General features: G+C 47.7%; 1 protein-coding gene across 2 annotated transcripts in view; it reads left to right on the plus strand.

Moving 5' to 3' along the window:
* SNX29 (sorting nexin 29) overlaps positions 1–25,501 on the plus strand; it is a 517,029-nt gene that overhangs the window by 219,135 nt on the left and 272,393 nt on the right. Inside the window, exon 15 of one of the 2 annotated variants that reach the window (XM_045874995.3) lies at positions 8,802–9,457. The exons of the other annotated variant lie outside the window; for it this stretch is intronic. Within the exon in view, the coding sequence (XP_045730951.2) occupies positions 8,802–8,836 (35 nt within the window). The 3' untranslated portion in view covers positions 8,837–9,457. Of the gene's footprint in view, positions 1–8,801; positions 9,458–25,501 lie in introns of those variants that run through there. 2 annotated transcript variants of the gene reach the window in all.

Raw genomic sequence — 25,501 nt, forward strand, 5'->3', positions numbered from 1 at the left:
CATGGTTCCCTGAAGAGAGTGACTTAGGGGCTTTGCTGCCATGCATTGTGGGTTCCTGTTAGCCAGGCCACCTCACAGATAACTGTCCTTCCTTGGATCTCGCCCAGTCCCTCCTACATACATCCTGATCACCCCCTGAGCCCAGCACGCGCGCGTGCGCGCGCACACACACACACACACACACACACACCTGCTGCCCGCTGTGGAGTACTCTGAGTTTTGGCCTGGACCAGCTGTGAGCGCTGTGATTTTGCTCTTCTCTCAGGTCTAGGGAGGCCTCCAGCCTTGTTTTAGTAATAGAAACTTCCCCCCTTTGGCAAACAATAGAAACCAACTGAAGCCAGCAAGAAAGTACATTATCGAGTAGAAGTAGGTCTACAGTTGCAGGTATGGCTGGATCCAGGTATGCAAACAGTCACCAGGAGCATGTATCTCTCTGCCCCTTGGTTCTGCTTGCAGTGTAGGTTTGGGTCATTTTCAGACAGGTGTTCTCTCCTGGAGGGAGGAAGAGGGAAGAGATATCCAGGGGTCAGAGTCAGGAGCACCCCTTTGATGTGCTGAGAGGTGTGGATTTTATCCTCAGGCTTGGGGGGTCTGGTGAAAAAAGCAGGAAGTGACATGAGCCAATTTCCCTGTTTCCTCCCCTCAGACGAAGATCTGCCCCACGTGTTGTGTTGTTTCTGTGCACGAAACAAATGATTCTGCTGTTAGAGGGCTGGTTACTTTTAGACACCTACAATATTTTTCTTTTCCTTTTTTTTTCTTGAATTTTCTGACATTGTTTGAATTTAATGATTCATATTACGAATTATTCATGAAAATGATCTTTTAAGCTTCTTATAATAGCTGAAATTATCCTTCATTAGATACTGACAGGTCCTGTGATGGGTGTAATTATAAAAAAATATTCTTAGGCTAGCTATATTCTGCAGTGTTAAAATTACGCAAATGAGCAAGGGATAAGAATAGAAGCCGAGTAGGATGGTCAGATTTTATGGGAGCGGGTGGGGGGAGGGCAGGGTGGCAGCTCTGCAAATTTTCTAAAAAGGAATAAATATGTGCTGTACACATTAAGTACGTTTTTATTACAGTCTGCCTCCATGCTTATCCTTTCCTCATCGGCAAGGGAGCGAATTAATTTTAGCGCCCTGAATTGTTTGTAGCTCCTGCCCATATATGAATCGCACAAAGGAGAATTTTTTTTTCCTCCCCTTCCTCCTTCCTTCCACTCAGCATTTTCTGCAAGGCACCCTGTAGTATTCTGACGCTTGCAAGGAAAGGCTTGTCACTGAGACAGGGAGCTGAATGGGGAGGGGGAGAGATGGGAGAATGGGGGCAGGAAGATCCCGGGCCCCAGGATGGCTCTCGGGCTGACGGAGCCTGAGAAATCACGACCTCCTCTCATTCGGGTCCCGAGGATGGCCAAATGGGATGTTCATGGCTTTTGTAGGGATCCGCCTGCTTCTTGGAATGAACCGTGGCCACTCTGTAGGGAAACACTGGACAGGGAAAGCACTGAGCGGCCCATTGCATCTGTTCTAAAACTGCAGCGTCCCGCATGACCTGGCCCTTCCTGCCTCTCCGAGGACTCTGTTGGTAGTGCCACCTTTATACCCCTTTTTCGGGTGGCCCCAACCCTTGTTGGGTGCTCTGTGGCAGAACCCCTGAGAGAGGGGGTGGTTAGCAGGGCACCATCATGGACTGTACGATCTCCATCCAATTCTTAAGTAAAGCCCATGGAGTGAACCCTTAATTCTGCATCTTTAAATTGGACCATTCACCAAAATGTGGGTAGAGAGAGTGATTAAAAAAAGAAAAAAAGCAAACATTTAAGTAGTGCTTACTCTGTGTCAGGCACTGTTTGAAGAACTGTCCACTTAATCTTCTTATCTTAGATGGTAGATGCTATTACCATCTTGGTTCTGTAAATAAGGAAAATAAACAGAGGGCTTAAGTCACTTGCTCAAGATCACACAGCAAATTAGGAAGGCTAAGTAACGCTGGTGAATTTCCATTGATTGGGGGTGGGAGCATGGGGAGAAACCCCTGACCTGCCCACCCAAGAGGTTTGCAGACAAGCTTGGGTTAATTCAAGGAGACACGTCTTCTAGATTTCTCCTTTCTCTGCTCCTCTCGTTTGTCTTCATCCAGTCTCCCATCGAGGCTGTGAGCACCCACTCTGCTCACGCTGTCTTGTATGGCCTTGTAGGATGCAGATGGCTTGGTGTCCTCCTTACCTTACAGCTGAGCACCCCTCCTTGCTGTTGGGTTTCTTCCAAAATGTGCACCAACCTCCTTCTGCTTTCAGATGATGAGAGTTAGATGTTCACTCTCCGATGTATCTTAGACCGGAGCTAAATGCCCAGAAGCAAATATTTTAGGCCTTGTGGGTGGTATGTCTCCTTGTCCTCTCCCACCTTTTTCCCTCCTCCTCCTCCTAAAATGTGCGGTGTTTACAACAAAATAGACTGCAGGCTGGATTTCACCCACAGGGTGTATTTTGTCAACCTTTGTTACGGACATTGGTGTTAAACTGCCTCTTTTAAAAAACTGAACTGTCCTTGTCCTTGTGGGTCTGATTTTTGCCTCAGGTTTTTCTTCTCACCCTTACCACGGTGCCTTTTTTTCTGAAGTGCTGTGGACCCACTTTTATATTTTCTGCTGTTGCCCATTTATCTCCTGCCCCTCTGGCCTGTCCTTGCTTTGCTCCAGCCACACTAGTGCTCTGGAAATTTCTCAGCGATCGGGTGCTGGTGGGATGAAGGGTATTAGTGATTCTTCTTCATAGTTTCTTTCTGTAGTTTCCATGGTAGACATGCATTGCTTATATCAGAAAAAAGTCCACTTGATGAAAAGGTAACCCCCCAGCCTCTGTGTTGGCATCAAAGGGATATTCATTTGGGGCGGCTTTTCCCTGAGCTTCCAGCGTAGGCGGGAAGTGGAGTGGGGTCGGCCTGCTCCCTGGGGAATGAAGCTTTACAGGCTGCAGAGGGTTGTGCTCTTATCGATCCTTCGGCAGCCTTGTGAAGTCACCAGGGTCGGTGTTCTTCCTCTGACTGTGAGAAAACAGAGGCACAGGGGTCTCCCAACTGGCCGGTGGCACAGCTGGAAAGCGGGTTGAGGTCTTGGGGTTCCACATCGGGGGTTTTGGCCATTGCCTCCTCCAGACCTGAGTCGTTCTGGAACGCGCTTTCTTAGTGTGGGTCAGGGCTGAGAGGAGGGTTTCGGGAGTCCGCCCTACAGCTCAGCAGCTGTGTGGTGTTAAGCCACGTCTCCTCCCTGGACCTCTGCTTCCGATGCATAAAATTGGAGCTAATATAGTACTGCCCTTAGGGGTTGTTGTGACTTTGGGATAAAATCCGTGAGATCATGCCCTGTAAACAGCACTGGCCCTGCTCTTTCCTTCTGTAATTTTTATTTTTAATTGTGCAAAATATGTGTAACAAAATTTACCTGCTTAACCATTGTTAGGTGTGCACTCGGATAGCTTCAGACACAGTCGCACTGTTTTGCAACCGATCTCTGGAATTCTCTTCAGCTTACAAAACCAGAACTCTAAACCCACCAACCAACTCCCCATTCCCTTCTTCCCCCAGGTCCTTGCTGTGCTTTTAATTTTTTAATTTTTATTTTTCTTGCTGTGCTTTAAAAACAAAACAAAACAGAACAAAACAAACAGGCAGGGTGCCCTCAATGGAATTGAAGACAGCTCTGCAGTCTCTGGCTGGTGGTTGTGCTGTGGGGCAAGGCCGTGGCCGAGGGGGTGTCTCCCTGCCTGGCTGTCCTGGAGCCTCCCTGTGAGGGCCTACTCTTCCCAGGCCGTGGGCTGAGTCTCTCGTGGGCCGAGTCTAGCGCAGGCCCTCACACAGGGCTTTCCAGCGTGTTGGTACAGTTCCCCTGCTTTGCATCTGCAGAAGTGGCCTCTCGGAGGGACTGTGGCTGACAGAGGGCAGAGTGGGAGAGCTAAAGGTATTCACCCTCCCCCGGGGGAGTGGCTTTGCTCTTTCGGGCTTCTCATCCCTACCCTATCTGTTGTTGTCAGAGAGCTGTGGTGAGATTTATTTCTCATTTTTTCCCTCGGTCTGTGAAGTACCAGTCCTCTCAGTAGGTGATCGGGGCATCTGCATCAGACTCAAAGACCGAGGAGTGTGCCTCCCTCCCTACTGCTCCTTCCTCCCTTGTTCCCTCCTTCTCCTCTTTCCTGATCCTTAGCCCCCTCTCCTCGCGTCATCGAGCTCTCTGATGTGGGTACTGAGGGCCTGCGGCACACCAGGCCTGGCGCGGGTGCTGGGCTGTGGACACGAGATACGGTCCCTGTCCCCAGGGCTCACAGACAAGAAGTGGGGAGGTCACAGTACGGCAGGCCACGTCCCTTGAGGTGGCCCTAAGGAAAGGCCAGGTGTGACAAGAAGGGTTCTTGGAGAAAGTGCCGTCTGTTGTGAGGGTTGAAGCTTGCGTAGGAGTTCTTCCAGGTGGAAAACGGATGGGTGAAGTGGACGAGGAATTTTGAAGAAACTGCATGTGTAAAAGTGGGAGGATTATTGCAACTTCCCACTTGATCTTTGTCTAGCCAAAAGATAAATATGTATATATTTTTAATGTAGCAAGCGGGCAAGGAACCAGACCTGCTTAATGGCGTCCCAGCCCTGTGTCCTTCTAGTTGCTTCCACGGTTCTTCATAAAAGAGCCCAGGGACCGTATTCTGGGGGCAGGATCTGGTAGTATTAACTAGGGATTCCCATCGGGGGCTTGTCCACAAGGCCAGCTCAGAATTTGGCCTGGGCGCTTCGGGAAGGGTGAATGCTGTCGGGCTCCTGGATGCTGGACTCTCATCAAGCAAGGACGTGTACATACAACTTTTCTAGCTCATCTGTAAACTGGACCCCCACTTCCTTCAGTGAAAAATCTTGATGAACCCCCATTATTCTAATTCACACAGCCTTTGTTGGTGCCCAGAGATAAAGATGGCCTGAGTCTTAATATACCTATTGTAAAAGGCCTGTTTTGTATGTGGTTGCGGAGGTTTCATAAAGTTGCAGTCAGTGTCCGGATCTGCCCAGGCCTGGCCCGGGATGCAGGGTAGAGGCAGCATGGAAAGTTTGGGTTCCTTCCCCCGAGTTGTTGGAGGATTTGAGGAGCTGATGTAGGTTCTGCCCAGATCTCAGCCAAACCGTAAACAAGTCTCGTCCTTAGGTCTGAACTCCACAAGCTTTCCTTGATCTGTTAAAAGCATTGTCTCTCCACCATCCAGCCCCACAACTACCTTGCTGTCCTGATTTTAGTTAAGCCTACAGTAATACACTGGAGCTAATGAAGAGGCCCTCCTGCCTTTTAACTAACACTAGTTAGACAGATGAAGCAATTGAGCCCTGTGTTTTACTCTTGGAAGCTAGCCAGCATACAGTCCTCGGCTCCTTCGGCAGCCTGGCAAGAGGCAACTTCATCCACCTACGAAATCCCTCGCATACAAATGACTTCTTTGTCGTCCCACCCCTTACTGACAATTAATTCTGGTAATGATTAATCTTTTTAGTCTTGCATTATCTAACAAGCAGTCTTGTTCAGTGTTTGGGAGACCTGAAAAGTGCTCTGTGGGTTTAATGTTAATATGCAGCCACTCAGAAAGGTGCAAAATAAATGGGATTGATACTGAGAGTTTGGGATGATGGAACCAGCAGAGGCCCAAAAGTGAGGTGTGTGCTGGTAGAAACCATGAATCACCTCTCTGCAACAGGAGAATGTTCTCATGAGTTTTTAATGGCCCTCCGAAAACGAATGTGCACTATTAAGGCAAACTCGTTAAAAATTAAAGCTTTTGTAATTCTGTGAGTTTAAAAGGGAGAGAGGGAGAGAGAAAAGAGTGTAGACTATACGAGCGTGAGAGGCAGCTCTTGGGGCTGCCTGTGACTGCACAGAGCCGTAGGGGCTCTGTTTATTTTAGAAAGGGGCCTTGGTTTCCAGGGTAGCTGAATGCCTTGGACTGAGCCTGCAGGTTTTGGGAATGTTTTTGTAACACCAAGTCCACTGGCCAGCTTATTCCTTCTGCAGGCAGCTGGGTCTAGCTACAACCCCTGATTCTGAGCTGATTTGGATCTGTCTTCAGGAGGGAAATTTGGACTTTAGCTAATGTTCATAATAGGATTATGGACCAGGAGTGTGGCGGGGTGCAAACCAGGGATACAAGCTCCCCTTTGGGGCTTCTGTAGGAGCCGGCTTTGCTCTCACAATGCAGTGCCAGCTAGCGGTCCAGCAGGGGGCGCGGTGCTCCTCCTCTTTCTTGCCTTACTGCATATCCCGGCATTTACGTTGCTTCGAGTTCAAGTAATAACCCTGTGGTTAGAATCATCCGTGTTAGGCAGATTTCTGGCCTTGCGCTTTCATTGCTGCTTTTTTTGGACCCCTCTCCCCAGCCCCAACCAAACGATCTTCAACTTGGTAAGGATGCAGCAGGTCCACAGAAGATGGACACTACATACATGCAATGCTGGTCGTATTCTAGAGGGATGCTTTTTTGGGTAAGCTATGCCTGGAATCTTAGGAAGTTCTTTTTGTAACGGGTGAGGGCTGAAAGTCTCTCTCTCTCTCTCTCTCTCTCTCTCTCTCACACACACACACACACACACACTCACGCCCCAATTCAATCAGCCTTTCTGGACTGTCCTGTGTCAAGTCTTAGGAGCTGGTGCTCACTCTGTATAAATCTGTGGCGACACAAAAGAGTAAGTTGTCTAGATCCTTGCTGTTTGCAGTGAGGCCTCTGGACCAGCATGGCATCACCTGGGAACAGGTTAGAGGTGCAGAGGCTCAGGCCCTCCCCCGACCCCATTCTTGCGGAATCTGCACTTTCATTAAAGATACCTCAGCGAGTTGCCCACATGTTACAACGTGAGAAGAAGCACTGCTTGAAGTTTCTGTAATTGGAGGACAGATACTGATGTGTGTTGCCATTGCTCCTTCTCCTCTGCCTGGGGCAGGCATCACTAATCCAACTGGACGCTTCTTCCCAGTCTTCTTCCCTGTCTGTGCTTCACATTCCTTCTCAACACAGTGGTGGAGGCAGCCACTTGCTGTTGCCCAGAGCAGGCCCCTGAGATCAAGCTTGGCCGCTGTAGCCCACCTCCAGCACGGTCCACAATTACCTGTCCCTGGACAATAGCAACATCCTGTTACCCTCCCTGCTTCTGCCCTTGTCCCGTCCCGTCACCCCCCCGCCCCCCCATCCACAACACAGAGTCCTCTTCTAAAAATACAAAACGGCCCTGCTTAAAACCCTCTAGTGGCTTCCCATTGCAGTTAAAATAAAACCGTGCCTGACTAGGACTTCTGGCCCTGTCCTGTGTCCCCTCGGCCCCCTTGCCTGCTCTGTACTGCTCCTCTGGCCTTGTATCTGTTTGCGGAGCATGCCCCACTCTTTGCATGGCAGGGCTGGGATGGAGGCAAGTCACTGTCTCCCTTTGTCTCCCCGTTGTCCACGTGAGAAAGCTGAGGAGCACAGAGTTCTGATCTGCCTGAGGCCACATAGCCAGAGCCCCAGCAGGCTCATTTCAAAGCCTGAGCTACTTGTGGAAGTTACCACACTCAGTGGACCACACCAGGGAGCTGTCAGCAAGTCCTCTGAGTCTTCCGTGCTTCCTGTGTCTGCGGTGTCAAGAATGCTCCTCTCTTCCTCCTCCCTGATGCCTTGTGTGGCTGGCTCCTCCTTCTCTGGCAGGGCTGGCCTTGGGCCTGTCACCTTCCTAGAGATGCCCCCTCTGGCTATTCTAGTCAGGCAGCCGCCACAGTTACATCTCAGCATCCCACTAGTGTTCTTGAGAGCACTTGTCAAAATTCATGATGAGTTTTATTTATCTGTTCTTTGGCTTGTTTTCAGTCTCTCCATGGTGGCAGGAATTCTGTTACTGTTATTGGTCCCACACCCAAAGCAGTGCCTGGCACATAGTCAGTATTCAGTAAATATAATTTGGGCTTAGGCTTGAATGAATTAGGGAAGTGGGAGGACAGTCCTAAAATTTTAGGCTTGGTTTGGACCCAAGAGTACGTCTAACCCAGTCTCTGCATTTTGCAGATGTTAAAGCTGAGAAACAGAGGTCTGACCTTCCTGAGGTCAGGTGGATCTGAGCTAATCAGATCCAGAGCTATTTTATTTAAATACAAGGATACTTTTGAAAGTTACCTACTCCCAGTGGACCATAACAGCCCCAAATAAATACCCTGTTATTTATACCCTTTTTAATTATTTATTTTTACACAAACTTTCATAACATTTTAATTTTCACATATATGCAGTATATTTATATAAAGACTGCCATAGAAGCAACAAAACGTTTGTGTAAATATTATCTGATGGCATGGTATTTGAGAGCTTGGTGGAGGTTTTATAGATAGGGAAATCTCAAACCTCACCAAGAGCTCCGAAAGAACACTCATCCGAAGATAAGAATTGAAAGCATTCAGATGTATTTCATTATTAAATAGATCTGCTATGAAGTTGCTTCATACCCTTTTTAAAAAAAGATTTATTTATTTGAGAGAGAGCACACGAGTGAGCATGAGCAGGAGGGACAGAGGGCAAGTGAGAGAGAATCCTCAAGCAGACTCCATGCTGAGCATGGAGCGCAATGCAGGGCTCGATCCCACGACCCTGAGATTACGACCTGAGTTGAAACCAAGAGTTGGACGCTCAACCGACTGTGCCACCCAGGTGCCTCCGTACCCTTTTTATCTTATTTCCTTTGAAGAATGGTGTCTTTTTAGACTGTCACATGACCTTTTCCTCAATCAAGATACTTTGTCTTGTGCAGAGATGTTCCATCAGAGTGAATTATGTAGCAGTTGAAGTGGGGGGTTTGCTTTCCTTGGATGAACAGACAGTCTCCGTGGGATGGTCCCCGAGCCAAATCAGAAGGGATGAACTGTGCTTGTGCCTGTGACTTCTGCAGCCATCCCTGTCCCATGCTGAGATCTTGACAGGTAGCTCATCCTGTCTCATACGAAGTCTCTTTGGACCTATAAGGTGAGTCACATGAATTGCCTTCATTCTTTGTAGGACAGGGTTCAGCAAACTTTTTCTCTAAAGGCCAGTTAGTACATATTTTCAGCTTTGATGGCTACTTGAACCTCTGTGGAAACTACTCACCCCTGCTGTCAGAGCACAGAAGCAGCCCTAGACATTCTATAAATGTGTGGTCAGAGTTGCGTATCAATAAAACTTTATTTACAAAAACAGTGTCAGCCCAGATTTGGTCTGAGGGCATAGTTTGCAGACCTCTGTTTGAGGATGTCCAAAATAAAAAATCAAAACCAAAGAACTTTGAAAGTTAGATTTCATTTGTTCAAATTTGTGAAGTACCTTGAGATGGCTTTGAGATCGGGAACAGGTTCTAAAATTTGAGAAACATGGTTGTTTTGGCTTTCTGTTTGGGCAAAGAGTCAAGCAGTGATTTATCAGTTGCAAAAATAGTTTTTATTTTTCAAATAAACAATCTCATTCTCCTCATTAGTAACCCATCTGCCAGGCCATCAGCAGTATTGAGGAAAGATTCCTTCATAAACGTGGTAGGGAGCAGGATTGCATCATTCAACTAACCCTCATTCTTGAGTGACGGCCCAGTTTTGGAAACTGGACTGCTTTGCAAATGGGTCCATCATCTTTGCCCAAAGGCTGGGAGGGCCCATTCAACAATTAGTGGAAATTAGTCTCCTTTTAGATAGAGCAAAAAATTAAAACTACAGGTGGACAAATGTCAGCATTTGTGTTTTTGACTAATGAGCAGTCTTTGAGTCAGGTTGGGGAAACATAGAACCTCAAACCCAAAGTGAGAATTACGGTTACTCATTCCCCTAGAAATGATTTGGGCTGTAAGTAACAGTGTTTTTTTGTTGCTGTTTTGTTTTGTTTTGCTTGTTTGTGGGTTTTTTTGTTTTGTTTTGTTTTTTAAGTTTTTTTAGAATAAGGGTTTATTTTCCCTTAGAGCAAGTCATTTAAAAGTTAAACTGGCTGAGGAGGACACTGTTTAACCAGGTTGCTTCAATAGGGTACAAAGTTGATTCTCTCGGGCTCCAAAGCTTGGTGTCTTTCCATCACACTATACCAGTTCATTAGAGAAAATAAAACAGGGTTCCCTTCAGAAGTTTTTTCCCCCTATTAACATTTAAAAAAATGTTGAACCCGTGCTGTGTATGCATTTTTGTAGCTCACTTTTCCCCATAATCGTCCACCTCAAGACTTTAAATTCTTTCCAGATTGCCTAACTCCCAATTTGTAACAACTGCATGATACTATATCTGGGACAGAGACCAGAGTTTATTTAGTCAATTTTCTCGTTAGACCTTTTTTCTTTTTTTAAAATAAATGTTATTTTACTGAAAAATGCTGCAGGGAATATCTTTTGTATACAGAATTTTCCCATGTTTCTAGTTACTTCAGAGGATGTGGTGCCGTAAATGTAATTGCGGGGTGAAGTGCTATGTTTTTTCTGACTTCTGTGATAGATTATCATGTTGCTCCTCAGGGTTGTGTCCATTTGAAAGTGTCCCCAGCAAATGGGGCTGGTTGGCCACTCTCTTCAGCATTAATGAATGGTTACCATTTAAACACCACTAGGCAAAAATCTAGCTGGTTGTATTTGATTTGTATTTCCTGAGTTGCTATGGAGATGGAATACTTTTTTCCTCTATTTATAAAATGAATTTCCTTTTGGTGAATTATCAGCCCATTTTCTGGGCACATGTAAGAGTTTTTCCTATGGGTTATATGCGGGCTTGGCATCCGTAAACATGCTGGCCTGTTGTTTAACCAGCCATGCCTCTTCTGTTCATGAACCCTATGGCACAGTAGTAGCTGGCTTTGTTTTAGTGGGTTCCCAGTTAAGTTGTCTTGGCATAGTTCTAAATTCTCTCCTTCTCTAGTGTCCTTGGTTTGGGTGTTGAGTCGTTGGCCCAGTGTAGGCACTCTGACAGTCCATATTTTGAGAATGAAACCTTCAAGCCTTGGTTGGAAGGTAATTACAAGGGCTTATGGTCATTAAGCACCTGTAAAACCATGTTGAAATTCCCCTGCTGTCTTTCCCATGGTATAATTACTTTGGTAGTGGATGTGGTTTAAAAACTTGAGTCCTGGGCTTACTTATCCTTTGGTAAAGGAGAGAACAGCTCTGGTTCTTACTCTCCCAATGAGCCTTACGGTGGGAAATCTGGCTGTTAATGAGGGTCTCATTCTCCCTAAGCTATGAGCATGCCGATACTCAGTTACTGTGTGGGACCCATTACCCTAGGAACAAAGCAGGGCTTTGAGCAGCCTCTGCAGGAGGAGTGTGGATGGCTGACAGTCTTGGAGGAGCACTTGCTGTGTGAGCCCTGGGGGTACTGGGGAAGAGGCTCCAGGATCAGGCTGGCTGTCCAGTGGGTCCTGGCCATACCACCTCCCCCCCCTTCTTTTGAAGAGAGCAAGAGCGCAAGTGTGTAAGCCAGGGTGGGGGGGTGGGAAGAGAGGGAGAGAGAGAGAGAGAGAGAGAGAATCCCAAGCAGCAGAATCCATGCTCAGTGCAGAGCCCAATGTGGGGCTCGATCTCAAGACCCCGCAATCATGACCCGAGCTGAAATCAAGAGTCGAACAAATGCCTGGGGCGCCTGGGTGGCTCAAGTCAGTTGAACATCTGCCTTCGGTTTAGGTCATGATCTCAGGGTCCTGGGATCGAGCCCCACATTGGGCTCCCAGCTCAGCGGGGAGTCTGCTTCTTTCTCTCTCTCTCTCTCAAAAGAATAAATAAAATCTTAAAAAAAAAAAAGAGACCTCCAACTGACTAAGCCAGCCAGGTGCTCCGGCCATACCCTTTTTTGAGCTGTGTGCCTTAGGCAAGCCACTGTTCTGAGCTTTATATTCCTCATCTGCAGAGTGGGCATGGTGATAGTTGCCTGAGAACTGTCCCTGCCAAGATCCAGTGAGATGAGCCACTTCCTGTCCTGTATCACCTAGGAGGGACTCTGCTGTTTGTTTCCTTCCTTGGTCCATCTCATACTGACCTGCCTAGGGTGTACGAAGTGCCTTCATATCTACCATCTGTTCGCATAGTTCGAATAACTTCATGGATTCTGGTCTCTTTAACATGCAGATCAAAGCAGACCATCCTGTCACCGTGTCAAACCCTTCGTGGCCCCTCATTGCTCTTTTTTTTTTTTAAATTTTATTGTTATGTTAATCACCATACATTATATCATTAGTTTTTGATGTAGTGTTCCATGATTCATTGTTTGTGTATAACACCCAGTGCTCCACGCAGAACGTGCCCTCTTTAATACCCACCACCAGGCTAACCCATCCTCCCACCCCCCTCCCCTCTAGAACCCTCAGTTTGTTTCTCAGAGTCCATAGTCTCTCATGGTTCGTCTCACCCTCCGATTTCCCCCCCTTCATTCTTCCCCTCCTGCTATCTTCTTCTTCTTCTTCTTCTTTTTTTTTTTTTTTACATACATTGTATTATTTGTTTCAGAGGTACAGATCTGTGATTCAACAGTCTTGCGCAATTCACAGCGCTCACCATAGCATATGCCCTCCCCAGTGTCCATCACCCAGCCACCCCATCCCTCCCACCCCCCACCACTCCAGCAACCCTCAGTTTGTTTCCTGAGATTAAGAATTCCTCATATCAGTGAGGTCATATGATACATGTCTTTCTCTGATTGACTTATTTCACTCAGCATAACACGCTCCAGTTCCATCCATGTCGTTGCAAATGGCAAGCTCTCATTCCTTTTGATGGCTGCATAATATTCCATTGTATATATATATATATATATATATATATATATATATATACCACGTCTTCTTTATCCATTCATCTGTCGATGGACATCTTGGCTCTTTCTACAGTTTGGCTATTGTGGACATTGCTGCTATAAACATCAGGGTGCACATACCCCTTCGGATCCCTGCATTTGTATCTTTGGGGTAAATACCCAATAGTGCAATTGCTGGATCGTATGGTAGCACTATTTTCAACTTTTTGAGGAACCTCCATGCTGTTTTCCAGAGTGGCTGCACCAGCTTGCATTCCCACCAACAGTGTAGGAGGGTTCCCCTTTCTCTGCATCCCCGCCAACATCTGTCATTTCCTGACTTGTTAATTTTAGCCATTCTGACTGGTGTGAGGTAATATCTCATTGAGGTTTTGATTTGGATTTCCCTGATGCCAAGTGATGTCGAGCACTTTTTCATGTGTCTGTTGGCCATTTGGATGTCTTCTTTGGAAAAATGTTCATGTCTTCTGCCCATTTCTTGATTGGATCCTTTGTTCTTTGGGTGTTGAGTTTGATAAATTCTTTATAGATTTTGGATACTAGCCCTTTATCTGATATGTCATTTGCAAATATCTTCTCCCATTCTGTTGGTTGTCTTTTGGTTTTTGTTGACTGTTTCTTTTGCTGTGCAAAAGCTCTTTATCTTGATGAAATCCCAATAGTTCATTTTTGCCCTTGCTTCCCTTGCCTTTGGCGATGTTTCTAGGAAGAAGTTGCTGCGGCTAAGGTCAAAGAGGTTGCTGCCTGTGTTCTCCTTTAGGATTTTGATGGACTCCTGTCTCACATTTAGGTTTTCGTCCATTTTGAATCTATTTTTGTGTGTGGTGTAAGGAAATGGTCCAGTTTCATTTTTCTGCATGTGGCTGTCCAATTTTCCCAACACCATTTATTGAAGAGACTGTCTTTTTTCCATTGGACATTCTTTCCTGCTTTGTCAAAGATTAGTTGACCACAGAGTTGAGGGTCCATTTCTGGGCGCTCTATTCTGCTCCATTGATCTATGTGTCTGTTTTTGTGCCAGTACCATACTGTCTTGATGATGACAGCTTTGTAATAGAGCTGGAAGTCCCCTCATTGCTCTTGATGTCCCCTCTCTTCAGCATAGACCGGCCTGTGGTCTCTGCAGCTCCCTCCCCACATCCATGCACCTCTTCACCTTCTCTCTGTGCTCTAGGCACCTGGGCTTGTCTGTTCTTCTAGTTTGCAGGAGCGTAGCCCTTTTCCTCTTAGGGCCTTTGCACTGACCATTTCCTTTGCTTGAACCACCCTCCCTCCCCTCCTGCCCGCCCCCCCCCCAAATAAAAACCAGCCAACTCCTTACCCTTTCTGATTGACCTTTAGGCCCCAGCCAAGGGTACAAGGCCTAAGGGGTATGGGGACTGGGCAGTGAGACGGTGTGGGGAGAGATTATTTCTCCAGCATGTGGGTTGGTTTTTGCTTACACTTAGCTGGATTGCAGTTAAGCCATTTATGTAATTCTGTGCTCCAGATCTGTCTTCCTTACTGGAAGTAGCCACTCCTTCCCCTCCCCCCAGCCAGCCACTCATCTGTTTTCTGTCTCTCTGGACTTGCCTATGCTGGCCATGTCCTATGAATTGAATGGTATGATATGTAACTGGCTTCTTTTCATTTAGCATAGCATTTTCAAGATTCATTGAAATTGTAGTGCATATCAGTACTTGATTCCTTTTTAGGACTGAATAATACTCCATTGTATGCATGGACCACATTCCGTCCATCCAGGCTTCTGTTGAGGGACACTGGTGCTATCTTTGACTATTGTAGATAATGCTGCTTTAGGTGTTCACATACCAGTTGTCCTGTGGACATGTCCTTTCTCTTGGGTATGTACTTAGGACTGGCATTGCTGGGTCGTATGTAACTAACTTTGTGAGGACCCGCTGCACTATTTTCTGAAGGGCGCCTCCCACCAGCAGCAAATGAGGACCGCAGTTACTCCCCATCTCTACCAGTGCGTGTTACCGTCTTTCCCTCTTATTACAGCTGTCCTAGTGGAAGCGAAATGATACCTCATTGTAGTTTTGCTTTGCATTTTCCTGACGACGGGTGATGTAGATGACTTTTCACATGCCCCCTGGCCATTTGCACATCTTCTTTAGGGAGCTCTCCCTTCAGACCTTTTCCCTTGGGTCGAATTGGTTGTCCCTTTTATTGTGTGTTGTTTGTGTGTTCTGGACACAAGACCCTTATCGGATATGTGGTGTGCAAGTATTTCCTCCCACTCTCTAGGTTGCCTTTGCACTTTCTTGCCGATGCCCTCGAAGCACAGCTGTTGTTGATTTTGGCGAAGTTGACTTGTTCTTATTTATGTTGTTGGAGCACGTGCATTTTGGGCATCCTGCCTAATTGAGTTTCTTTTGATTGCCGGTGTTTCTGTCCATTTCATGCCTCAGAATGATTTCCTGTTGAGGATTAAATGCTCTTTGGCTCTGGCCCAGCGGTGTGGGGTTATTCTGGATGGAGAATTGTTCATCTCCCCTCTGGACTCACCACTGTGTTACACTGACACCCCTCTCACACCTGGGCCTGTTTTGGGCACGGCCACGTCCCCACTGCTCAGCGTAGCGGGTGCCCGGAAAGCAGCAGCTGAGCGCGTGACCGGATGCTGAGCTGCTTACTCTGGTTCTCCGTTCCCCACCCAGCCTGTGTCTCCCCCCTCTGTTCCTCAGGTGCCGTTCGCACCCCCCTCCCCCCCGCCCTTTGGCTTCTCCTTCCTCATCTGTCTCTCACTCTCTTTAGGTCCCTCTGGCTTGGTCTCTTTATCTCCCTTGAATCTCTTTTTCTCTTCTTTCTTCATTTTTCTTCTGCTTTTTCTTCCAGTTTACCCCATCCGATTGTTTGGGCAGGTGATTGGAAGCAGACCTCTTTCTCCCTTCTTGTCCTTTCTGGTTTGGATTGTCTCTAGTGTTGTGTGAGTTTGGGCAATGTAGACACTGTTGAACTCCTCGTCCCAGCTCCGCCGCTGGGTTGACAGGCGTTGCTCCGGAACTTGCTGGCACAGTGCTCAGGTCTGCAGCATGCCATGTGTGAGCCTGTCCCCTAGGCCTACGGTACTTAATTTGAAATTTGGTTAGGAAGCCACAGTGAAGCACTTGCACATCGCGAGGTACATCTTTGGCATGTCGGATGGGAGCGGTGTAGGCAAATTTTCCCCTGGGCACCACTGTTGGAGTGGAGAGCTTTATAATGGAAATCACCCTTTCTGCCTTTCCATTTTCCCGAGTAACTCGGGAAAATGGTGTATTTTCACCTGCGCAACGTTGGGATATTCTTCAGGGCTCTTGCTTTCTGATTGAGTGGCAAGCCTCAAAATAACACAGGGGAAAGAAATGGAAAAACCTCTGGGCAAAACAGATTTGCACTCCATGCTTCTTTTATTGAAAGGAAAATTAATCAGTGTTTGGAACAGAAAAACTTAAACACAATAAGAGGTGGATGAAAACCTAGGTTGTAAATTTGATCTGGGTGTATATGTATATGTTTGGAGTATAGATTCTGATTTATAATCACGGTTCTTTTTGGCAGGATATAGAAGCCTTAGGGAACTGAAGAGAAGCAGGTAAGGATTTGGAAATAAATAACAATTTAGGGGTTATTGGAAAAGTACAGTTTTCTATTTCTGTAGGACTTGTTTCCTGCTCTGGAGGAGTAAGAGGGGGGGAATACGTGTGACTTAAAACCTGATCTCTCTTTTTTTAATATATGCTACCTCTGGTTGCATAGATAAACCAGAACTGCTTTACATATATATTTCCCAGTACTACAGGTTTTGATTTTATATGTCTAGTTTCTTCACATCAGTCCGATACAAATCTCATTAAATAAATGTCCATCAGCTGTGTTCCAGCAATTACTACACGCTGTTGGTTTAACTGAAAGACCGGACAGGAGAAAGAAAGGCGATCAGTTTCAGTCTGCGAGTATTTATTTAAAACATCTTCATTTGAATGTGTGTCTGCACAAACAGGGCTGATGGCTACTGTCTGTCCTTTGGTTAAGGAGCTTTCTCTGAGGCCCCATCTAACAACCTGGGTTTACAGCTTCCTGTCTGGTCTTAGGTGAGGGAGGCGTACATTGGGCTTTTGGCCTGGAGCATGGCCTTCCTGAATACGACTGGGCTTCTGCCATGAAGAACGAGGCAGTGGATGCCAGGCAGGCCGCCCTGCCCGGGCTGTAGAGGTCATGCTAGAGTAGGTCATGGTCACTGAGCGATGCCACAGGCCAAGAAGTCCACCAAGCACGGGAAGTGTGCGGCATGTGCGTAACCAGGTGGAGCTGACATCTGCCCCTGCATTTAGTGTTTGGTTGGCTAGTAGACTTTTTCATTGTTCAGCACCATCTCCTGGGTTGTCTCTAGCTCACTGGACAGGAAACTCCTTGAGGACAGGAGTCTTCTCGCATTTGTTCCCACAAAGCACAGCTAGCTCAGTGCTGTGTGCCTAGAAAATGTCCATCGAATGTGGATGCACTAAACCAAGGCTATTTCTATTGACGTGTGTGGATTTTCTAACTATAAAGAACTGTGTTTATTAGAGATGAATTTTAACCAGCTGAGCCACCCAGGCGCCCTTAGAGATGAATTTTAAAAGCTAGCACTAGGATGGAGAAAGGGAAAAAAATATATATGATCTCATCACTCAGATGTAGCCGCTGTTAAGATTTTCAAAGTACTTATTTTCAGTCTTTTATCTTTGTGTGTCTGTGTAAAATACATTTGGATCATTCTATGAATATCATTTTGCTTTCTCCCATTTCACTTGGGATTACATCATGAGCATTTTTGCATGTCGTTAAACACTTTTGCTTCTTAGTCTTTGTGGCCACATAACGTCCTCTCCTTGCCAGGGCCAAGCATGAGCATGTGTTTCTTTGTTACCACGGCTGTGGTGACCATCTTCATGTGCATGTACGTATGTGATTCTAATGGTTTCTCTAGAGTCCGCTCCTACAAAGAGAATCACTAGGCCATTTGAGGCTCTTGGCAAAGACAGCCAACATGCTTCCCGGCAGGATCGCGTCCATGGCGGCTTTGTGGGTGCCCCCATTTAGCTTCACCCCTGCCGGTACTGAGTAGTAGCATCTTTGCTCTCTGCTAATTGGATGACAAGTGCTAAGTTTCTGTAGTGGTGGGATTTTTTTCCCAGGTGTTAACCATTTGTGGTTTGCTTGTTGCTATGAAGAGTCCATTTGTTGTCAATCTTGCTGGTTTTTTTTTCCTACCAGATTTTTAGGCTTTCCTATTTTTGATCTGGTTGTGCTTCCTGTTTACAAGAACTGGTAGCTGGTGAGGGAGACTGCAAGGCTCTGGTTGGCCCGGCCCTATGTCACATGCCAGCCCTGGAGCCAGGCTAGGGTCAGCCCTTGGGTGGTGTCAGCGGTGACTGAAGGCTGGGGAGAATTGGCTTCTTGAACAAAAGTGGGGTGCTCTTTCCCAGAAGTTGAGGAAATGGAGTCTAGGCCTCCACTGTGTAGCACAGGGCTATAGTAATTTCGTGAGTGGTGGGGCATTCACCGCTAGTGTACCTTGAGAGAGCAGAGGGCCGGCAAGGGCACGTCAGAGGGAGCTAGCAGCATCCTGACTTTTTCAGGACAGGGGGTTACTTTCAGTCCTGACCCCAAATCCTGTGAGTGCTGATATTTGCAGCCCTCTTGTCTTCTCTCTGGAAAGCTGCTGTCTCTTCTGCGGTCCTGGCTAGAGGAGCACGAGGTTGCTAGGTTTCACGAAGAACAGCATCAGTCCTAAGAATTCACTTAGGTCTGCTTTGGCTGCCTTCCGTTAGTACCAGAGACTCCATATCACAGGTAGCCCACCAGATAATGAAGACACTCATGGCATTTTTGTAGCTCTCCAGCAGCTGATTTCACATAGGGGTGAAGCAGAGCAGTCATGAATGATGGTGTTGGTTGGTGCAAAGCAAGCTGCTGGTGGATGGTCAGCATGAAATCCCAGCAGAACCTATTAGGTTACGGGTGCATTCAGGAGGAGGAAGAACAGGCGCTTTGAAGAAGGCAGTCAGTATAAGGTAAAGCAAGAGGTTTAATGGAAATTTGTCACATTGTCAAAAAGCAAAGTTAATTTTTATGCTTTTTTTCTTGTCACTTGTGTTTCTCCAGCACATAGTTCCATGGCCTTTGTGTTTCTGTGACAGGTCTTGCCAAGCTTTTCAGTAAGGAGCTCCATAATTGAGTCATTGGTGGGCTCAGGGGATGCCTCTTGTCTGGTCAAGAATGAGATGATAATCCTGTTTGGACCTTCATGCTGGCCCAGACACCTGTTGGGCATTTAATTGAGTTAAATAGTTGTGTGGTTGGGTTTTGGGTCTATCCATTGAGAAGACACCAAAGGCTTTGGGTCTGTCCTATGGGATCTGGTCAGGATCTCCAACATCCATAGGTACTACTTTTTTGTCTGCCGAAACAGAAGGGCCGCTGGTTACAGGTGCATCCGTGAGTCATGTGGGTGAAGTAGGCTAGTATGTGTGAAGACTTCGTATCTCTGTATAAATCCAGCACGTCCGTGTCTATTACCTCATGTCATAGAGTCCGTTGTGGCTCTTACAGAGGTTGGGCTCTCACCAGCATGGATGGTGAGAGTCCCCAGTAGTTAAGAGTTGTTCTGGAAAATGCCTTGGGGAAGGTAGCATTTCATGGGTGCTCCTGCTTCCAGCAGTGGAACGGACTGTTGCTTGTGAGGTCAAACCTCGCACCAAGTGGCTGGTGGGCATGTAAGAGCGAGGTTGTTGATAAACACCCACACTCTTTGTTAAACCCTACAGCCTCTCTGTTGAGTAGGAGCCTCACACTGGGAGAGACACGTGGCTGCGGATACTCCCGGGAGCGGCAGTGCGCACGTCTGCTTCGCGTGTGTCCTGGTGCGCAGGCTCGATGAGCGAGATTGTGGGGCGACACCAGTATCGGGCTTGTTTTCGCCTTTATCTTTCAGTGCAGGCCTGGTGTCGCACGTCCACACTGGTCCATGCACCTAGGTGAACATGGACGAACTAAGTGTGCATTCGATGCTTCTCTAGGGCACGTGCTGCACGGAACCAAAGCCTGGTCCCCTCACCCAGGTGGTCACGCACCTTGTGGGGTGAGTGCTGGGAGCAGGTTTCCTGTCTGGCCTGGCTGACCTCCCAGCCCCAGCTTCTCCTGCTTTGTTACCTGGCTGTTGGTCTTTACCTGCCTGGCATCTCCTTTTGCAGTTGGTAATATCATCTGATGCCTTGTGATGAGTTTATTAATGGGTGAAGGTGAGCACATCGGGCTGAGGGTCTCAGGGGATGTGAGGTCATTGGGTAACTTGACCATGATCCTGGTGGTTAGTCTTGTTCCCTCAGGGTGATAAAGTGGGTCTAGAATTCTGAGAATGGAAGAAGATTCTGTTTTCTCCTTCGTATCTTCACATAAATCATACATGCTAAACAGAGTTTCTTAGGCTTCCTAGAAGCAAATCCTCTTCTCAGTACTGATGGGGACAGTATTATCTAAATGGAAGATGGTTTACCGTTTTTGAAAAACTGTTCCCCGTCTCTGAGAACAGGCTGCGGCTGGTGGGAGTGATGTAGACGGGTTCACACAGAGGATGGCTGGTTAATGTTCAAACACATGTGCCTAGCTGCCGGAGCCCCGGGTCTCACCATTTGTTATTGTTACTTAATTTGAAATGACAGTTTTGTGTTCTCAAAAGAACAGTCACGTTTCTCCTTCCAGATTTGTTGTGGCAATTTATTAGCGGATTTAATTATAATGTTTGTTTGGTGCGGCCTCAGGTGAGGACCCACCTAAGTGGTAATAGCACTACTTTAAAAATAAGTCTGAAAGGGCATGTTTTTCTTCTGATACAGAACATTGATTTTTTCCCCCCAATAAAAATTCTCCTAAATAGTAAACTTAAATTGAAAAATGTTTCGCTTTTTTGTGGATCATGTATGTGGTGGTTGAGGGCTTGAGCGTTGGAATCTGTTAGTCTTAAGGCCAAATCCTGGCCTCCTCCTTATTAGCTGCATGCCCTTGACTGGGATGTGACATGGCCCAGCCTCAGTTTCACTGTCTGTGAAATGGTGTAATAAGAGGAGCTCCTCATTTCCTTCCCTGGGATATGCTGTGACAGTGGGTGTCAAGCACTGAGTAGGGTAGCCTCCACCCCCCTAGAAACTGCCCAGTATGTGTCACTACTCTGATGATTACTTTGTTGTAATTCTTCCCATTTGCTTGAATTTTGAATGACAGTGACAACTTAAGTTTCTTTTAGCATAGGAGATGCTGACTTTTCCTAGTTAAATTTAAAGGAAGATTTCTCTTGAATATTTTGAAAAGTACAGTGCTTAAAGACATTTTACCTTTTTTTAAAAAAAATTTTCCCCCAAACTGAAACCAGTAGTTGACATTTAGCTGACATCAATGTTCTGTCCTCCCTGCCCCTAGTTAATGGTGACGTGGACCCTGGCCGATGAATTCTGCAATAAATTGTTTTTGTTTCCTACTGTTTCCTGCGGGAGCAGTAACTTTCCTTTTGTTGGAAGCAGTGAGTTGGCTGCTCTGGGGCAGGCTGGTTTTGTGGTTGACAGTGTGTTCTGGAGAGGGGGGTCAGTCAGGGGGACCCAGAGTTTATGCTGCAGGAGCTGGTGGTCTTGATGGACAGTGGAGGGGTTACCTGTCTGGACTTCCCAGCCCTCTGACCTTGGGTTAGTAATTTCCTCAAGCCTCACTTTTCTCATCTGTGAAATAAGGATATTATTAACAACATTCACTTTGTAGAGTTTTTGTGCAAACTTAGATGAGCCCGCAAAAGGGAATGAACACTGTGCCTGACGTGTAGTAAAAACTCCTTAAACGGTAGTTGTTGTGTTTGTATTTCTGTTCTTACTTTCCTTGTAAAGCTCTAATGGTGACTGAGAGGGTGGCTACATGTGTTCACCTTGTCATCCTTTTCCTTGGAGTTGGGAGTTTGGACTGATACAGGTTAATACTGAAATAAGTTAGATGTTAAAAAAGGTGGTATCCTTATTTCCGAGAAGGGCACATCTCTTGATGTCTCCAAGAAGAGGTGGCTTGCTGAAGTTCTGACATATGTCTTTGGATGGGCTGAGGAAGGGACAGGATGCTGGTGGGGAGAGAACTAATAATTGGTTACAGCTAATCCCTTCTCCTTTTGGGGTGGGTCATAGCTGGGAGGAGTCTGGATCAAAAACAGTGCTAAGCTTGATCATTAATAATTGAGTCTTGGAGTCAAAGGGTGGCCTTTCAATATCACCAGCACAGAAGAGCCAATTGCTGGTGTTCTGAGAAAGATGACCCCAGCCCACCGCGGTCACTGTCAAAGATGATGGCTGCAAAGGATCCACTCCCGCGTGCGGGTTGGGGCGCGGGTCTGGCCTGGCTCCTGAGAGGCGGAGATGTTGGAGCTCGGGCCTGGAGGAGTTGCCTCCTAGGTGGAGAGAGCCCGAGGCATGAGGGGGGACGGGTGTCAGAAGGACTGAGGAGAGTGGGGAGATGGGTTGGGGTCCCGAGCACCCTGGGCCTCCCTCCTAGGGCCCAGGAAAGGGTTTGGTCTTTATTTTAAGAAGGGAAAGTCTTTGAAGAGTCCTAAATAGGGATCCGATCTGCATTTTAAGTTTGCCCGACCCTCCCCACCGTGGAGAGAGAACCAAGCGGGGCGAAGGCCTGTGCGGGGTGAGTTGCTGGCCCCTGCAGCCACAACAGCTGTCAGCCCCAGCAGCTACCGTGGTTGGCCCTTGGGGTGGGGACGCGGGGAGCGAAGGGAACAGCAGAGGATTTGGCAGCTGAAATGGTCAGGACCGGGAGTCCCGGCCTTGCATTTTTAGATAGAGCTCTCTTTTATCAGACTATATTCTTCCTTTAGCCTCTCCGCCTTTGCTTCATCTCCCTGTGGCCTGCGCAGTCCATTTCCTTCCGCTTTTCCCTGGAAATGATTCTGTGGGTAAAAATAAATACCTTCCAACTTCGAGCAGCTCCTCTTCCAGATGAAGCGAATAAACGGAAATGCGCTGCGATTTGTAATGAGAAGGGAGCCAGTGGTCCGTGATTGACAGGTGCAGCATCCCATCTGGAGAGCAGTGGGCCCCGCGGTCCGTTTACAAATCACGCAGCAGGGCCCGCGTTCACAGTACTGTTTAGTTTATTGTCAGGCTCAGTTAAGGCTGAACAAGTGCCCCTTGCAAGCGGTCTCCAGACTAGGTTTGCTTTTCTGTAGATGGAGGTCCTTAGGGGGTAGACTCAGGAGGTGCCGTTAGAGCCTGTCTTACAGGTCACGGCAGCCACGGTCTGTTCCTGTTTCACCCTCGAGGGGGTGGAAGAGTGATAAGCTAATTTTCATCTCTGAGAAAGGTAGACAAGGGCGAGAGCAGCAGCTCTGAGCCTGCTGGGGACCCTGCTTCCACCCTGGCCAGGCCTGCCCTATGGTCGCACCTTTGCTGCAGCCAGGGGGCACCTTTGAGAAGAGAGGTTGGGTCCTGTCCCCTCTGGGCTCTTGGGCTTCCCTTCATACTTAGGACACAGTTAGGCCCTGAGCATGGCCCTCACAGCCCCACGTGGTCTGGCCCTTCCCTCCTCTTCCTCTCTTTCCTTCCACCGTCCTGCCCCAGCCCCCCCCCCCCCCCCCGCCCCTGCCGTGTTTCACTCTTAAGACACTTGTCCTTGCTGGCCCTTTGGCCTGGATGTTCTACTTTTGTGTGCCCTTCTCCCCTTTTCCTTCAGGTCTTCACTTAAGTATCACTTGACCCAGAGGCTGTTCTGTCCGTCCGAGCACCCCTGACATAGCTTCATTTTTCTATGTAGCTCTTGGCCCTGCTTGACATAAACACTAATTTATTTGTTGGCTTGTCTGACTCCCCAACTAGAATGTAAGCTCCCCGGGAACTGGGGCTTTTTCTCTTTTCTTCTCGGCTGGATCCCGGGCCCAGACAGTGACTGGTGCACAGTATGCTCTGTGAGTGTTGCTGAATGAGTAAGCCCTTGAGAAGTACCCCACTGGGTACTGTGTGATCACTGCATGATCCTGTCTGTGAAGGCAAGGCAATGTTTCTGTTACCTGTTTTTGCTTAACAAACCACCCCAAAAGTTAGTGGCTTAAAACGACCACCATTTTATTTGCTCATGTTGCTTCGAGGCAGAGGTTTAGGTGGGGCACAGCCGGAAAGTCTCCTGTCTGCTGCCTGTCTCCTGAGGCCTCAGCTCAAGTGCCTCAGAGGACTTGGGGGGCGGGGGGCGGGGGTGGGCTCTGGGCCAGTTCAGTTAAGGCCTCTGTGTCATTGCCAGCATTCTGGCTGGTGGCCGAGTCCCTTGGTCCTCCTTCACGTGAAGTCTCCACGTGCCTCGCTTGGGCTCAGGCACACCTGGGCATCTCAGACTTCTTGGGGAGCATTCCCAAAGGACAAGCCCATGTGCAAGGCTGTCAGGCCTCTCCTTGTCTCATGCCTGCTAATGCTGCATTGGCTGGAGCAAGTCTCATGGCCAAGTCCACGTGGAAAGTGACCGCACAAGCGCAGGGATATCGGGAGGAGTGGTTCGTGTGGGCTCTCTGCACACAGGCTGCCGCTGGCTGTGTAATGTGCAGCTGAAGGGACAGAGTTAGAACCAGCCTGCTGGGTTGGCATCTGTATTTATCTGTTCGCCAGCGGCAGGACTTTAGGTAAGTCACCTGATTTTTCTGTGCTTGTTTTTCTCATCTATAAATGGGGCAGAGGCTACTTCACAGGGTTGTTACTGAGTTTGAATAATCTGTGCAGAATCTGAGCATGCCTCCTGGCCCATAGTAAACACTAGATAAGCCAGGGGGTGCCCAGCACCCATCTGTGTGCTCGACTGTTCTGTGCTCCCATTTGCCCGTTCTTTTCTTGGTTCACTCTTCATTTTATTTGTCAGAAGTTTATTAAGCACCTGCTGAGTATACCAGCTCCGTGCTTGGGCTCTGGGATGCAGGAGATCCTTGTGGAGCTTGCAGGAGGGTGGGGAGGGCAGATGAGGAGGTCAAGAAGCCACTTCAAAGTGTGAGGTGAGCCGGGTTGGAGAGCTCCAGAGCTCGGGGAGCCCAAAGTGGGAGACCCTCTCCTGGGTGGTAGTAGGGATGGGCAGGGAAGGCTTCCTGCAGGGAATCACATAAAACAGTTCTGGCAGGATAAGGTAGATGTCGGTGGGCAAAAGGTTCAGGTAGGTGGAAGGGCATGTGCGAAGGCCCAGAGATAGGAGGGGGGTAAATGGGGGTAGACAGAGGAACTGAAAGAATCGGGGCAGGAGGGGCCATTGGTCCCGTCCCCGACATAGCTGTGGTTCGTTACTTCTCCGTCCATAGAGGTGAGGTGTGAGAAGAAGAGATGCTGGTGAGAGCCCCGGGAGAGAAGCTGCAGGTGGTCAGTTGGTCCTCAAGCTAGAATGGCCTGGCAGAGAGAAGACAGTTTCTAGAAGGAGTGGAAGTAGATGTCAGTTAGCCAAGAGCTCGCCTAAAGTACAGATGGATCAGGTGGTTGGGGAGCTTGTTCTGAGGCTCCTTGTGCCCACCGGGTTATGTCTCTATGCACTGCCTACTCACTTGATCTGCTGGGTGCAGGCTCTTAAGGGAACAGCAAAGGGCCTGACACACGTCCTTGGGCTTTATTTGGGGAACAGTTATTTGTTTCCATTCTGAAAATCCTCACTTGTTGTGATCAAAGCAGATCCTCGTACAGAC

The sequence above is a fragment of the Mirounga angustirostris genome, unplaced genomic scaffold (assembly GCF_029215605.1).
Source record: "Mirounga angustirostris isolate CCGP_5_RB_7025 unplaced genomic scaffold, mMirAng1.0.hap1 SCAF_5, whole genome shotgun sequence".
Taxonomy (NCBI): domain Eukaryota; kingdom Metazoa; phylum Chordata; class Mammalia; order Carnivora; family Phocidae; genus Mirounga; species Mirounga angustirostris.